The following is a 17,542-nucleotide window of genomic DNA, read 5'->3' as shown; positions in this document are numbered from 1 at the left end:
CAACTGTATTGACTGGTGATTAAAATTCTATTTTTTAAGGATTGTAAATACTAACACGATTGTTTGTTACTTGTATTTGGCATTTTATTTTACTTTAAATACATGTTAGGAATTTGGGGATTGATATGTAACATATTTCATTTTTCCTAGTTAAAAATAGGCTCCCGTTTAGCATTTTCTTACCGACTATCAGATTTTCAGGGATGGCTTATTGAAATTAAGTAGGATAAACCTGCATTGCTATTCCTGTAATTTCTTTGGACAGGTTTATGTTGTGTTTCTGATCCTCTCATATTTTGAATTGGAAATTTTAAATAATTTGTGATTATTTTGTTCTTGTCCAACCATTGTAGATTGGATATGCTAAGCCTGGAGATACCCTAATCATGAGAGCTGTATTTGGTCCTAGGAAAGATCCTGGACTTTGAATAGGGTAGGGTAACTGCATGGGACTTAAGGTTGTCCCTTTTGTGAAGGGGAAGGTATGTTTATCCGTGGAAAGAAGAATGTGCGCAGAAATTTGAGTGACTAGAGGCATAGAAATATGGCAGACACTGCTCATTGTTCTCAGTATCTGTTTTTTCCATTTTGCTCAGCAATAAAACCCTAAATGTTAGCTGGGCATTTGTCCAACCAATTGAAAAAAAAAAGCCCCATTTCCCAGCTTTCCTTGAAACTTAGTATGGCCATGTGACTAAGCTTTGGCCAATGGGATATAAGTAGTAGTTTGCATAGATCTTCTGGGAAGGTTTTTTAAAATTTTTTTCAACGTTTATTTATTTTTGGGACAGAGAGAGACAGAGCATGAACGGGGGAGGGGCAGAGAGAGAGGGAAACACAGAATCGGAAACAGGCTCCAGGCTCTGAGCCATCAGCCCAGAGCCTGACGCGGGGCTCAAACTCACGGACTGTGAGATCCTGACCTGGCTGAAGTCGGACGCTCAACCGACTGCGCCACCCAGGCGCCCCTGGGAAGGTTTTTTAAAGAGAAGAAGTAGGTCTTCTCTTCCTCTTTTGACTTCCTGGCTGGCATGTGGATGTCATCTTATAAGTTGGGCTGGAAAGCATAGTTAACAGTTGGTAAAGCAACCTGTCAGGAGTCTGGGATCACTGATGGTTATGGAGCCATCCTCCTAGCCTAGGGACTGCTAATGTTTACCTGAACTGAGAGAAACTTTTATCTTTTTACCCCTGCTATTTTGGGCTTTTCATCAATGAGCACTCCTCTCGTTGACTTTAAACAACTATCTTATTTTATCTTCTTGCCTATTTTTCATTTCCCCCCCTAGAATGCTAGTTTCATGAAAATAGAACCCCCCTTTTTAGTAATATGCTATAATTTTTATGCTATAATTTTATAGTAATAACTATGCAATGTGGCTATTTTTGTGAGGATGAGGAGTTTGATCTTAAAAATAATGTTCCAGGTGAGGTTCATTTATACAGAAATTGCCATCATGGTTGATATTCAAAATATCTTTAGTGTTGTAAGACTCACATGGTAAACAAAACTATACTTATTCAGTACTGTATATGGAATGGTAAACAAAAAGGCAGTCATAACAGCTATTCCTTTTAAGAAGATATGCAGGTAATGGGAATGAACACTGGGGTATGAGGATAAGTTGATGACACAGTTAGCACAACTTAATTGGCATTCCTTTTGGGAGTGAGGGGTTAAACTCATCACAAAAAAGTGCTTTCAATGCATGGTGTTATATCCATCCTGTCATGTCATCAAAACAGACTTGCCAAGGAAGGTGAGGTGTATGAATGCTGGAGAGTTACAGAACTGTAATCAAGTGCAAGTATAAATAATACTAAGTAAAGTTTACCATCTGACAGGTGAAAACTACTCTCAATGCAATTAACTTACACTTTGCAGTATTCTAAATTATTCACATTGACAATCACATTCATTGTAGCACTTGCTGCAAGGAAGGCATATATAACCAGTTGTTTTGGCTAAAATATGATGGGATGGCATTCCTTGGGTTCTATGTAAAAGTAACAGTATGAAACATTCTAACAGCAATCACTGATAGGCTGCTTAAATGAATGCTATTTCTTTCATTCATTGTTTTGGAAGGGCCCATTGAGAAGGGCAAGAAACAGAACAAAACCTCATACTATGCCAGTTGACTGAGCTGGAGAAGTGGAAGTTCCCTAACATCCAGATGGTATTTGTCATTTTATAAGGGGTTTCCTTCAAGTGGGACCACTATGTTGCCTTTGTTTCTCTCCAAGTGAGGAATACTCCTTAATATTATCCAAGCCGTTTACTTGCAACTTAAGTTTAATATCTGTAAATTTCTTTTTTTTTAAATTTTTTTCAACGTTTATTTATTTTTGGGACAGAGAGAGACAGAGCATGAACGGGAGAGGGGCAGAGAGAGAGGGAGACACAGAATCGGAAACAGGCTCCAGGCTCTGAGCCATCAGCCCAGAGCCCGACGCGGGGCTCGAACTCACGGACTGCGAGATCGTGACCTGGCTGAAGTTGGACGCTTAACCAACTGCGCCACCCAGGCGCCCCTGTAAATTTCTTTTTAATGGCATCTTTAGAGATAGCATATATCATCTCGTGTTATAAAGTGCACTTTCAGGACCCCAGAATTTAAATACTAGGTCTTCTTTCTTAGACTCTTGTTTTGAATGTGCATTATACAAAGCAAATTGGCAATCATTCAGAGACAGCAACTTCACAAAAGATGTGTAGGGGTCCTCTACAATATCACTAGTGGCACCCACCAACATCTGCTTTGCTTTCTCTAACAGTGATTTCTTTTTTTTTTTTTAATTTTTTTTTTCAACGTTTATTTATTTTTGGGACAGAGAGAGGCAGAGCATGAACGGGAGAGGGGCAGAGAGAGAGGGAGTCACAGAGTCGGAAACAGGCTCCAGGCTCTGAGCCATCAGCCCAGAGCCCGACGCGGGGCTCGAACTCACGGACCGCGAGATCGTGACCTGGCTGAAGTCGGACGCTTAACCGACTGCGCCACCCAGGCGCCCCTCTAACAGTGATTTCTTTTGCCATCGCATAAACGGAAGAGAACGAGTTTCTTTCTTTTTTCTGATCTCGTGTAGATTTCCTTACTTTCATATCATTAACAACTTTGTTGACATCGTTGTTCATTTGTAACTCCAGAAACCCCAATACCAGGGGCTGCAGCAGGAGCTCAGGCTCAGACTCCGTGGGAGTGGGAGGAGGAGCGGGTCAAAACCTGGTCTCTCCTGTTCACATCTGAATCAAGGAGAGTTTACAACAGTGCCAGGAAAATAGTATGTGCTCAGTAAAGCTTTGTAGAATGAATGAAGGCTTGATTAGAACGGGAGTCCTCTAAAGGCAGTATGCTCCTGCTTTAAGAAGCTATAGAATTTAGGATTCCAAGGAACCTGGGTTATTACAGATGAGGAAACTGACATTTTAGAGGGGTTATATGATTTATAGGTCACACAGGTCCCTTGTTCTGCCAATTGATGGCCAAGCTCTCTCTATCGGGTATGAGTTCTAAGACCACTGTCCCCTCTACTCTGTCCACCATTTGGCCGATGATTGTCATGTGTGCTGCAGAAAGAACCGCTCAGTGGCTCAGTGGACAGAATGATCTACTGCCCTTTTCCCAACAGGAAGTGTACAAACTTTGCTAATAGATTTTTCAAAGTTCTCTGACACCACAGAATAGAAAGCCCAGCAACCAGGAGCAGCGCGGTCTCAACCAGCAGGCAGCCTTAGCCATTTATTAATTGGTAGTCTAGGGAAGGGAAGGTGGCAGTTCTGAGGAGGAAGGCTGTCCAGACTCGTGGCAACCGTCTTCCTCCACCAGCTAGCTCCCAACAAAGACATTTTATCCCTTTCTTCCACTGCCCTCCGTTCTATTTGGCAGGCCTTTGAAGAGGGCAGAGACGAGTACAGTGTGACCCAAGTCACCTACCAGGGCTCTTCCGACGCAGACGTCGCGGGCCAGCTAGGGGCTGACGTGGGCAGTCGGGAGACAGGCGCGCCCCCGAGTCGCGCTCTCACGCTTTCCGCTCTCCGCACGGCCCGGGGCTCCGAGGGCCGGGCGCGCGCACGCTCCGCCTTTCCCCGCCTCCCCGGTGCGCGCCCCGCCCCCTCGAGCTGCGATACGCCGAGCGCTTAACATCCGAGGACTTTGGCCCAGAGTAACCCTGCTCGCGTGACCTTTCCCCTCTATTCTGCACCTCCAGCAGCCAGCCCGGAGAGTCGGCTGCGGTCGGGCGCGCGCTCGGCTACCTCTTGCCCAGCTGCCTCCCGAGCTTCGGCTCGCCCCCTTGCTGCCCGTCCGCACGGCTCTCCGTCATGGCGGCTCTCAGCAAGTCCATCCCTCATAACTGCTACGAGATCGGCCACACTTGGCACCCTTCCTGTGGGGTCTCCTTCGTGCAGATCACCGGGGGCGCCCTGGAGGAGTCCCTGAAGATTTACGCCCCACTGTACTTGGTGAGATCCGTCAGCCCCTCCCCCACGGCGAGTTTAGTGTGGAGGGTGGGCCGTGGGACGCAGTCGTGCTTCCCAGCGGCCTGGGCGACTCATTCTGTGTCGGGCTCTCATTCGGAGGGGCCAGGGTGTTTTGGGGGTTGTGGGTGGGATGGGGGAGGTCGCAAGGGGACGGATATCCCAAATGCTACACTCGGCGGGAAAAGGGGGAGGGGAACTTGATGTTGAGCTGTCATCCGAATGCCTGTTGATGGGAAGAGGATGGGCTCCCAACTTTAAAATTAAGTTAGGGCACTTAAAATTGTGACTTAAGGGAACTGCAGTAATTTTTCTTTCTCTCGCCTTCTGATGAAGAGGAGTTTGTAGGTCAGCGAGACGTTGAGAAATGGCCCTCAGTCTTTTCTCATCTAATTCCCTCTCTAACCCTCATCCCCCTTTTTAAAGGGCATATTTGACAGCAAATCCCTGCGGGCTCAGATCTTGTCTCAGTTTGGGATGACACTATTGTGGCTTGATCGTTTTGCAAATGTTCTTGCAGGTTCACAGAGTAGACTCTGGTTGAGATTTTGGGTGCCAATTTAAAGGATGGTTCTCGACAGGATCAGTGAAGGTGATTAAAAGATCTGACTTTAGGTCACCCAAGCAATTTAAGTTTGGAGTTTTTAGTAGAGAATATTTGTAAATACATATATGTACCACTGAGAACTGTTAAAACAAGTTTGTGCTTAAATGTTTTCACTAGCATCTTTTTTTTCCAATAACCTTGTTCTTGATATTAGAGATGTATTACTTTGGCTATCAAAGTTCATCCTCTCATTTTCTTGCCCAGTAGAGTATGTGTCTTAAGAAGGCAGAGATCATATATTTTGTATGTTTCCTAAGAGTTTTATTGTATATTCAGTGGATAATCAGTTTTTACTTCTCATTGAGTAATAATTTGGATTTATAGCCTAATATTTTTGAAAGTGTGTCAGGGCCATATCTGTGGTACTTCTTGAAAAGTCTGATTGTTTCTTACAGAGATAACAAAGAATATGGTAACTTTCTCTGGGCTTGCAGAAGTCAGTTTCACTTTTTATCATATAGACCCAGACATTAATATGTGTTAAGACACTGCCCCCTCTCCCATCATGTGAAAATGAAAATGAGAGTTTCTGATTTAGTAGGTCTGAATGGGGACTGAGATTCCTCATTTCTAACAGACTCCCACCAGGTAATATTGATGCTGTTGGATCAAGAGTCACACTTTGAATATTGTCTCTTTAGTGTCCTGTTAGGATGGTGGTTTTTATTTAGAATTAGCACAGTACTTCTGTAAGTGCTTAATAAATGTCTGAATGAGTACAGATGTGAATTAATGAACTCATGAATAGGTCAGGAGTAAGGAGATATTTGGCAGGCCTAAGGCAGTGCAAAAGAATGTTAGTTGTTACCACACACTCAGAACAAGTGGTACCCCTTTCCACACAATACACACATATATACACACAAACAACACAACAGCACGAAACAGTTGTTGAACTATTTTAACTGTAGGCCACCACTAAGATGAATGAAAGCTAGTGCCCCCATAATTTAGAATACAAATTTAGAATGCATAGTTGCCCATTTAGGGGGATGGATTCTATGTTGTTCAGGTTTTTAGGTGCCTTCTTTAAGGAAAACCTGCTCACTTAACTCACTCAGGTGGTTCTAAGACCCTAAGACTGACTGACTTTTTCTTCCTTCCTTCCTTCCTTTCTTTCTTTCTTTCTTTCTTTCTCTCTCTTCTCTTCTCTTCTCTTCTCTTCTCTTCTCTTTTCTTTCTCTTTTCTTTCTTTTTTTCCTTCCTTCCTTCCTTCTTCCTTCCTTCCTTCTTTCTTTCTTCCTTCCTTTCTTTCTTTTTCTTTCTTTCTTTTCTTTTCCTTCCTTCCTTCCTTCCTTCCTTCCTTCCTTCCTTCCTTCCTCCTCCTCCTTCTTCTTCTTCTTTTCTTTCTTTCTTTCTTTCTTTCTTTCTTTCTTTCTTTCAAGAGCAGGGAAGGGGCAGATGGAGAGGAAGAGAGAGAATCTTTGGCAGGCTCCACACCTAGCATGGAGCCCCGGGCTAGATCTCATGACTATGAGATCTTGATCTGAGCTAAAATCAAGAGTTGCTTAAGTGACTGAGCCACTCAGGCACTCCTAACACCATTTTTCTTTCTTTCTTTTTTTTAATGTTTATTTATTTTTGAGAGGGAGAGAAGAGCTTGAGTGGGGGAGGGGCAGAGAGAGAGGGAGACACAGAATCCAAAGCAGGCTCCAGGCTCTGAGCTGTCAGCACAGAGCCTGACATGGGGCTCAAACTCACGAGCTGTGGGATTGTGAGCTGAGCTGAAGTTGGACACTTAACCAACTGAACCATCAGGTGCCCCTAAGACTATTCTTAATTATGCTTTTACCAGGTGATTTCTTCAGGACCTCCAGATTGGGATACTGGCATTTACAGGTAGCTGACTCCAGAGTACAACTCTTTGCACTTTTGGAAGGAATAATTTACAAACCTCCCTTTTCACTGACCTTTAGATGTTTATACTGTTCTTCAGGGTACAAATATGTTCACATAATGTTTATTCACTGTGAGCCATGTTATCTAACCTATTATCAGTTCATCACCTCTAGACTGAATAAACATTTAAAAAGAGTTGGAATTGTTAGAAATAAACAACTTATGGGCAGAATCTAGTTAGTTGTGAAAGACCTGGAAACCACCGACTGCAGAAATCAGTTGGTTAATGTGGACTTAGGTCTTTTTTTTTTTTTTTTTAATGTTCTTATACAGTTTTATTTTATGGAAAAAATAGTAATTCTACAACACTTCCAAAGTTTGATTCCACTTCCAAGAAGCTGTTCCGATTTCTGTATTTTAGTGTGGCTTAGAGGCAGAATCCTGGACCCTGGATCAGATTGCCCATGTTAGAATTGTAGCTCACTACTTGCTAGCTGGGTAACCTCAGACAAATTACCTAACCACTCTAAGCCTCAATTTCTGTGTCTGCAGTATTGGAGAAATGGTAAATTTTAACTTGAGAGGTCTTTGTGAAGATTAAATGCGGCATAATATGTAAAGTGCTTCTGGCACGGAGTGTGGTCTGAGTTTGTAAAGGCAGTGGGTGAGCGGGTTTGCTAGAGAAAACGAGACCAGCAAAGGAGACCAGCAGTGAGACTTTTCAAAGTTTTTGATAATATACCATTTGTTTCTGCTTTTACTTAAAAAAAGAAAAAAAAAGACACTGAAGTCATGAAGTGCCTGAGATATCTGTTTGGATTATTTGACCTTTGGAGATCATGGAATTTGTCTTTTTTTTGGTGTGAGGCCTGGCTTAGGGGGTAGGGGTAAGGGACTCACTTTATCCTTCTATTCAATAAGTATATGATAATTTTTACACAATTTGTTATTACATCTTTAGAGATTTAACAGTCATTTGGTCCTTTTTTTTTTTTTAAATAAGCAATTGAATTATGACTTTTCCTATTCATTAACATGACATTTTGAGCTTGTTGAAACTTGTGTCTAATATGTGATTTATTTGATTGATCTCTGTTGAGTACAAATTGTCCTTCCAGCACATCATTTTTAGTTGAAAGTTGAAGCGTTACATTACACTAAACACTCCTCAACTCACCCTTTCCTGTAGCAGCTGTCTCAGTATAGCTGGCCAAATCTGGTTTACTATTGTTTGCCTCTTTAGTTATCATTGATCAGGGATAAAAATTAATAAGTATTGGAATATAGGATCTAAATAACTATGATCCATTATTGTTCATGTTTCTGAGTCAGTAGGTTCTTATTAAAACAGTTGTTTGGTTGATGAAAAAAAACTTAAAACAGCCTTCAAATCCTTAATATGTATTTTTCAATGTAGGCATTATTTACTTTTGCATTGTTGCTAGAAAATTCTTTTTACGTCAAAGGGAGTAGTCCTCTATCTGGGAATACATTTGGTAGAGAGAGGAACCTACCTGGAGGAGTGAGAGGGCCAGAACCATACTGGTAATCCCTGTGATAACAGAATTTTCATCAGAATGCCTTCATATCCAACTCTAATTGATTCACTGTGATGCAGATTATTTTGAATAACCAGACCTCTTATTTACTACTTAGAAAATTATATTTGTCATAAACTTTGGACTCTAAAATGTTTTTTTTTATTATTTACTGATAAATATTGATTAAAAATATATACTAATGAAGGGGATACTGAGGTTTGATGATTAGTTTTTATAATATCTGAACCAAGACTATTGGTGTTTGGAATATTTACCCCCTATTCACTTACCAGTTATTTATTGAGTCTGCTATTTGCAGCGTGCTGTTACAGCAGCTGTGTGCCATGTGGTATGGTAAAGAATAAAAAAAATGAATGGGATGTATTTCTTATATTGAGTTCATAGTCCAGGAGGGGAGGTAAGGCATGCAGTACCCTGTAACATAAATTCATTGAGATAATACTATAAGGTACAGAGCAAATGGTTTGAGAAATCAGAGGTAGATTACATTTGAATGGAAGATAAGGGGAAATTTAATGGGAAAGGTGGCATTTTACTGTCCTTGAAGGAAAAATATGATCTGGAAAGGTAGAAATAGGTGATGGATAAGGGAAAGAATGGCTTAAACTAAGACGTTCAGGTAGAATAGGATATAGTATGTGTTGGGGAATGGCAGATGGAATTTGGATTTTATTTGATATAGTAGGCAATCACTAAAAGTTGCCAACAGGGGGTGGTATGCTTGAGGTTGTTTCAGAAAGCTTAATCTGGCAGTGGTTTATAGAATTATTCGATTAGATTTAGTAACTCACTTTTAAAGTAGGGGAAAAAATTAAATGATGCTATATAATTATAAGCCTTGTTTATTGGGATTTGTAGAAGGTAGTGCCTTGGAGAAAGTATTTTCAGTGAAATAGGGTGGATTGCTTTGGGGCATTTTGAATTCTAGCTACTAGTGTAATTTATGAGTGGAGAATGACCTGGAGGCATTGGGAAATGTGGAGTTGCTATTCTAGAGAGAAGATGGGGCTAGAGATTTAGGTTAAGATGTCATAAGAATATAGATGAGAGTTGAAGTTATGGTAGGTCAATAAGGAAGAGAGATCCTTAGGCCAATAAGGGAGAGAGTTTAGAAAGAGAATATAATCCGAAGAATGTTTGTTTTTGGAGTAGAGGAAAAAATATGAAAGAAGCAGTCAGAGGTATGAAGAGGTTAAAAAGAGAATGTTGCAGAAAAATCTTGAGCAGGGAGTTTTGGGAGGTGTTAAAAAGTGGGAAGAGCGTGGGCTTGAATCTCAGTGCTGCCACATATTAGCTTAGTGACCTTGAGCAAGGTTCTTAACATATTTGAACCTCAATATTCTTATCAAAAAATGGGGGTAAAATATCTATCTCATATTTTTTAGAAATATAAATCAGTACTTGTTATTCTTCTGCTCAGAACTCTCCATTGGTTTTCCAACTCGATTAATGTGCAAGCTTTACCATAGCCTAGAGTCGTACGTTGCCTCACTGTTGCTTGTTTGATTGCATATCATACCATTTCCCCCTTTTGTTTATTTACCTCCACCAAGATACAGTTTCATGATTTATTTTATATTTTTGAACCTGAGTTTTATTATTTAGAATAGAGAGCTCTTGATTTCTGAGGAATATGTTAAATTGGACAACAGAGTGTCAAAAAATGAACATTTCTAAGGAGTAAACTAATACAAGGTGGCTTCCTCTTTTTATGAGTTTTGACTTTGAGAGGAAGAAATCTTGCCTTATATTTGCCATATAAGTAATTTCTTTTATTGACTATGACAAGACAACCTGGATTAAAAGACTGAAGCACAGACTTATATCCCATTAATCTATGTTGGTGAGCTGTGATAGTGATAAAAAAATGTGGTAGGACTTTGATGATAGATTTATAATCTGTTCATCAAATGTTAATTGACTATCTACCAGGTACTGTGTTAGGTGATAATTAGGGAAGGGGAGTTAATTGAAGTGACTGCTTAACAAAAAGCTAAATAAAAAGGTTTTGGAGAGTTTTTTCAAAACATATTGGTACAATTTCTTGCAATATGTGTGTAGTATGATGTTGTGAAAATGTTTATATCCCTGAGACTGTACTAGCCACATAGTAATGCATAATATTAGTTGATGCTTTTGATGATTAGGGGCCTTAAACTATTTCATCATAACGTAGTATCATGTTAAAGATTTGTTTGAATCTCTGTTGATACAAGGTCAAACTTTAAAATTGTCTGTTGGTTTATCATTAATCTTAGCTTTTTTTTTTCTATTAATTGATCTTCTCTTAAAGAGTGTTGTCATTTGAATTTTTTAATGTTTTCCTTCATGTTTAATATGTCTGTTTCATCTTGGGAAACTAAGAGTATAGTTAAAGTGTATTCCTTAATGAGCCCGATTTATTGGTGAATTAAATTAGTATTGTCAATCGGTATTACAAACTGTATATGGTACTCTCTTTCCTCATGATTATACCTGAGGAGAATCAATAATTGAAGTGAATGAAAGAAGATTTTAAGTAATTTAGCTTTTAGCTGCATTGGAAAATATTCAGTAAAATGAACTTACATGTGAAAAGAAGTGTGAAAGGAAGGAAGAATGCTAGATCAAGTATCTAGCTAGCTCAAGAATGCTAGCTCAAATATATTTGAGCAGTTTCTGAATTCTTAAATTCAGAATGCTGAATTTACAGTGTTTTCAACTTACTACCATTTATTTTGTATAGTCTTTTGACTTACTACATGTGTCGGGTTGCCCTGGTTTATTGATTCTAGCTCTATCTTGGCAGTGTGGATTGCAATTAATCCATTTTGGGAGTTGCCTCAGAGATACCTTTGTATCTTTTGGCAGTGGTGGAAGAAGGCCTGTTCCCATCATTAGCGATTTCTAAACCTTGAAGAAAGTAGACATGGGACCATTTTTTTTCAGACCTGTGTCTCAGAAACTCTCACATTAATCAGGATCAGAGTGAATTTCAGAGTGTGCTCATAGTTCCATTTGGAGCCCATGGAGTGTTAATGTAACTGTATTTACTGAAACTTATTTCCTCCCACTCTCCTACCTTTGTTTCATTCTTCACATATTACAGATTGCCTACAGTGAGTCAGAAATACAGTGGTGGGGGAACAAGATGTACTTGGACATTACAGTTAAGGGGAAAGATAAACTTGAATAGACAAGAAAATTATTTAAACTGTGGTAAGTGCTGTTAAGAGGTACAGGGGGTTACCAGAGGGTGTTACAAGAGGACCCATTCTGGTATGGTAGGTTTGGGAGGGCTTTCCCAATGAAGAGACACAGTGAATATATGAATATATATTAAGTACGTGTATATTAGGTTTACCACTTATGGCACAAAACCCAAATTTTACCATGAGGAAATTGAGAGAAAAAGAAGCAATTACTTTATAGAGAGTATTTAATGATTTCTTAAATCCAATATCCTGGCCAGGATTTTGATTTCTTTCCTTTTGACTTTGGCTCTTGTTTAAACTTGAAACCAAAGGCAGTTATAAGGTATCTCAGACCGTACATAACACCTTGATTACTAGATTTGCTGAAATTGAACCTCCTTTCGTATAAAATGTATATTTTAAATCAAAGTAGTCAGGAGTTTTCAGTTACAAAGGATTACAAATGTCTGTTACAAATGTTAGAAAAGCTGTTTTAACCTGTTTGTCTTCACTCATCTAAAGATAAATCAAGGATGTTTAAGACAAAATTATGGGATCTAGGAAGTTAAGCATCTTTTTAAAGCTTTCTTCTTCTGTGCTCTTTTCTTTTTTTTCTCATAGTTAAATTAGTGGTTAAGTTTCTTTTCTGGTTCAGGTAGATGATTAGGGTTATCCCCATTAAAAAATAATAAGAGGTGTTAGATCTATCACATAGTTGCTAATTATTAGGCTTCAGTATGAGTGAGTTTTAGCAAATATATCAGTACAAGTGCAGTTTTGGAGAATGGCTTTGTTTTCTGTTAATGGAATTTTGTATATCAACCAATGATGAAGCAGTTTGGTATTTTTCAGTCTGCATGATCCCCTGATATCTGTGATTTCTTGCTGAAGTTGTCCCTATTTTTCTGGCTTGAACTCTTTAATTCTATTTTAAGGATTCAATTCAGTATACCCAATATTATTGGAGAGATTGGAATATATGGGCATACTTTGTTTTTCATCTGAATAAAGTTCTTCAATAAGAAGTGTATTATTAGAAGTTTTCTTCATTAATTAAGGTATTTCATATTAGAGTCCATGATATTTGTGCTTAAGTATCTAGAGGATGGCAGGGTATGAAAAATGTTTTGGTTTAAGATTACAGTATTAGGTGGAAGTAACAGGTGTATATTCTCAGTAGGTGGAGAACAGGTGTGTGTTCTTAAGACTCCCTACCCCTACATTACCAAAAATACTAATATTACTTGATTTGGAACATGGGTATAATTTACATAAGGCTCAATCTGAACCTTGTTCTTGATCATATTTTGTCTCAATATTATATTTAAAGTATACTTTCAAGTTTGTCTTTATTTAAAATTTTTTTAAAGTTTATTTTGAGAGAGAGAGAGAGAGAGAGAGGAAGCGAGGGAGGGGCAGAGGAGAGGGAGATAATCTCAAGCAGGCTCCATGTGAAGCTGATGCAGGGCTGGATCCTATAACCAAGGGATCATGACCTGAGATGAAATCAAGAGATGCTCAACCCACTGAGCCACCCAGGAGCCCCTGTAGTTTATAGTTTTAACCCTAAAAGCAAAGATGTTGGGGGCGGAGCACTGGGGTGGCAGAGTCAGTTAAGTGTTCGATTTTTGATCTCAGCTCAGGTCATGGTCTTGCATTTCATGGGTTTGAGCCCCACGTTGGACTCTGCGCTGACAGCCTGGAGCCTGCTTGGGATTCTCTCTCTCCCTCTCTCTCTGCCTCCTCCCTGCTTCTGCATACTCTCTCTCTAAGTAAATAAACTTTAAAAAATATATTTGAAAAAAAAATGAAGATGTTAGAAGCAATTTAAATGTAGTGTATTTGTTGGGGTTTTCCAGAGACATAGAACCAAAAGGGGTATGTATGTGTGTATGTACACACACACACACACACACACACACACACACACCACACACACAAAGAGACTTATTAAAAGGAATTGGCTCACACAGTTATGGAGGCCGAGAAGTCCCAAGATCTATAGTTGGAAGTTGGAGACACAGGAGAGCCAGTGGTATAAGTTCCAGTCTGAAAGCCCTCAGGCTTAATAAGACCCAAGAGGAGGGGATGTTTCATTCTGAGTCTAAAAGCAGGGAAAAGACTAATGTCCCAGCTTGAAGGCAGGCAGGCAAGGGAATTTCCTTTACTCAGCTGTTTTGTTTTTGTCAGGTCTTCAATTCATTGGATGAGACCCATCCACCTTAGGAAGGGCAATCTGCTTTACTTAGTCTACTGAAAATGTTAATCTTCACTAGAAACACCCTCACAGACACACCCAGAATAATGTTTGATCAAATAAATGTCTGGGCATCCTGTGGTCCAGTCAAATTGACACATAATTAGCCAGCACATGCAGCATAAATTTACTTGTTACAGTAAAGTAATTCTACCTCCTTTATTATGCTAAATATTTTAAAAAATGAGGTCTTATTATTTTTTAATTTTTCTTAAGGTTTATTTATTTTGAGAAAAAGAGCAAGAGCAAAGGGAGGGGCAGAGAGAGAGGGAGACACAGAATCCAAAGTAGGCTCCAGGCTCTAAGCTGTCAGCACAGAGCCCAGCACAGGGCTTGAACTCACGATCCATGAAATCATGACCTGAGGTGAAATTGGACACTTAACTGACTGAGCCACCCAGGGGCCCCAAAATGAATCTTTCTTATTTCTTTATTTATTTATCTATCTATTTATTTAAATGTTTATTTTTGAGAGAGAGAGGGAGACAGAGCACAAGTGGGGAGGGGCAGAGAGAGAGAGGCAGAAACAGAATCCGAAGCAGGCTCCAGGCTCTGAGCAGTCAGCATAACCTGAAGTGGGGCTCGAACTCACCAACTATGAGATCATGACCTGAGCCAATGTCGGATGCTTAACTGTCTGAGCCACCCAGGCACCCTGTGGTCTTATTTTTATAAAAGATTTTAAAATTTGTTAGAGGAAAGATGTAGGCAGTCTTTTGACCCTAGATGAATATCCTACTCTAGTTCTGGTCTTTGAAGTTTTGTTTTTATTTTGAAGCTGGTGGTGCTATAAAAATGTGGTTTAGTTTTGATTCTCATAAGGACCAGGTAACTTCCCTGAATAATGCAGTGTAGCTCTTTCCTGACCATGTAATAATTAGGTTATAGTGAATACTCCTGATATCTACTGATTCTGTTACTGATGGATCTAATCTACTTCAATTGCTACCCCAGGAAGTGAATGGGGAAGCCCTGCTGTGCTGCCCAGGTGAACTATTCTATCCTGGGAATCCTGAAGGGGCTGGACAGATGGAGAGCACAGCTCCTGGTAGGTTTTGCCAACACTGTTGTGCAACAAACTCGGATAAACTCTTGGCAGGAGAAGCCAGTAACTCAAGAGATGAGGGTTTGGAAAAGAGAAAGGGAGAAATTATTTTGGGTGCTGGCAGTAGACAGGAGAAGGTGTTAGGCTCAAACCTTAACAACTGACCTCTCTGCCCACACTTAGAGATTTGTAGAGAGAGGTTGGGGGGATATGGCCTTGAGAGCAGGCAGAGAACACGTGATCATGGGTTAGGGTTGGCATGTGTTCAGCAGTGACCATGAGCAGTGAAAGGGATGTGTGGGTGTGTAGTTTTCTAGACATTCTGTTGCTATCAGTGCTTTTCTGGTCTGGTGGTTGGAATGTTCCTGTCATTGCCAAATGTCTTCCTCAGTGACTGAAGAAAGTGAGATAAGAAATAAGCACAATAGGTTTTAGTTAGAGCAAGAGTGAACCAGTCTTCTCTCTTTCTGATTTTAACTGTTAGGATCTATAGTTGAGCAACAGGGCTCCCTGAAAATCCTGCTATAAGAGAAGGCAGGATGAGGCCATGAAGTATAGCTGAGTTCTTAATTGCCATTTATTTTTTCAAACATCTTAATTACCACAGGCAGAAATCTCTGCACATTACTTAAAACTTGCACAACACAAAGAGGAACTTGGGTTGGGACGGGGAGTGATTGTGCTGAGTGAAGGAAACTAACATTTTTAAGTGTCTACTATGTGCCAGTTACTCTACAGAGTATATTTGTCATCTCATTTATTTAAAAAGTACTGACATGTTGGAAGAAAGAAAAGAGTAAAGTTTGCTGCACAAGTAGTGGATGCTACTTTCTTCTATTAGGATTAGTTCTTTTTACTTGCTGATTTAGTGGTATATTAATGTTGTGTTTCCATTGTCTTTCATTTTTTACTTTTGTAGACTGAGAACGTAATTTCTCCCTCTGGAGCCATCATCGAGCCTTAGTCTTCCCCCGAGGTTAGGACACTGGTATATGTATATACCAAATTTATGAATATCCTGTTATGTTATTTATACATCTCAGTTGTGTTTCCCCTATATTTTTGTATTTTTTTTCCAGGATGGACAGCCTAAACTCCTATAGGAGATAATAAATCATACATTTCTATTTGTAACATGCACTATGGATAAGTGTTATTTGTCCTCATTTAGAATAGTCAGAGCAGGGGAGGGTCAGAGAGAGGGAGAGACAGAATTGCAAGCAGGGCTGAATCCACGAACTGTGATATCGTGACCTGAGCTGAGATCAAGAGTCTGATGCTTAACTGACTGAGCCACCCAGGCACCCACCAACTCTTTCTTATTGTGAAGAATTCTCACTTCTTATTTTCCAAAGGAACTAGGTTTGTCAGTCCCTCTAGAAATAGTCTTCTAGAAGATTTAGTGATCAAACTCTGGGGCCAAGAAAGACTGCTGAATTGGACTTTGGTACTAATAAGGCTAAGATCATGGGGTTAGCTGTTTTGAGGAGGGCCAGTTAGCTTTGTTCTAGTCCATGGCCATAGGCTATAATTCAAATAGTAGTCTGCCATCTCTGTGATAAATGTGCTGCACTAATTGAATGGGGAAACAGACAAGGGAATGTAAATGAATAAGATTAAATGCATATAGGTCTGATAGATGTTTAATAATGATATTTTTATAAAGAGAAACTCCTAAATTGGGGGCTCATAATTATAATTTTGCATCACACGTCAGTCTGTAGCCATTGTGTTAGTCAGGTTGGTTACCATATTTGCCCTTTATGGACTATCCTTTTTATTTTATTTTTTCTCCGTGGCCTATCCTTAATGCTGCCTCTGTTTTTTGACTTTGGAATTTTCATAAAGATATTTGCCTGTATTTCCTTTTAGATACTTTACTGTTTATAATTTTCCAATTTAAGTCTATGATCCATCTCATATTAAGTTTTGTGTATAGTATGAGGCAGAGGTCAAGGTTAATGTTTTGTTCTACACAGATACCAAGTTCCTCCAGTACCATTTATTTAAAAAAAGATGCAGTTTTAAAAGTGGGGAAATAAAGAACTCTTTGTGTCATTTGTTTTTAGTGTTGACGGTTAATTTTTATCTTTCAACAGGATGTTTTGATATACATATTAATTTTCAGCATAATTGATGTATATACAAATGAAATAATTACTACAGTCAAACTAATTCACATATCGCCTTTCACATAGTTATATATATAAATTTTTTCTTTTCAAATTTTTATGTAAATACTAGTTAACATACAGTACAATATTTGTTTCAGAAGTAGAATTCAGTGATTCATACTTACATATAGCACCCAGTGCTTGTCACAACAAGTACCCTCTTTAATACCTATCACCCATCTATTCCGTCCCCCACCCATTTCCCTCCACATCTTTTTTATCCATTCATCAATCGATAGATGCTTGGGCTGCTTCCATATCTTGGCTGTTGTAAATAATGCTTCTATAAACATCGGGGTGCATGTATCCCCTCAAATTAGTGTTTTTGTATTCTTTGATTAAATACCAGTAGTGCAATTGCTGGATCATAGGGTAGTTCTATTTTTAACTTTCTGGGGAACCTCCATA

The 17,542-nt window shown here is 39.4% G+C and overlaps 1 protein-coding gene and 1 pseudogene across 1 annotated transcript in view; one reads left to right on the top strand and one right to left on the bottom strand.

Moving 5' to 3' along the window:
• Window positions 1-2,192: 2,192 nt before the first annotated feature.
• On the bottom strand, window positions 2,193-3,136 carry LOC124504858 (cofilin-2-like; annotated as a pseudogene).
• A 1,109-nt stretch (window positions 3,137-4,245) lies between these two features.
• TMEM135 (transmembrane protein 135) overlaps window positions 4,246-17,542 on the top strand; it is a 267,526-nt gene continuing 254,229 nt past the window's right edge. Inside the window, exon 1 of the mRNA XM_047071520.1 lies at window positions 4,246-4,462. Within this exon, the coding sequence (XP_046927476.1) occupies window positions 4,322-4,462 (141 nt within the window). The 5' untranslated portion in view covers window positions 4,246-4,321. The remainder of the gene's footprint in view (window positions 4,463-17,542) is intronic.

This window comes from Lynx rufus, unplaced genomic scaffold (assembly GCF_022079265.1).
Source record: "Lynx rufus isolate CCGP_SWC_20201006 ecotype Redwood Valley unplaced genomic scaffold, mLynRuf1.p SCAF_9, whole genome shotgun sequence".
Lineage (NCBI taxonomy): Eukaryota > Metazoa > Chordata > Mammalia > Carnivora > Felidae > Lynx > Lynx rufus.
This window is presented reverse-complemented; position numbering and strand designations above follow the sequence as displayed.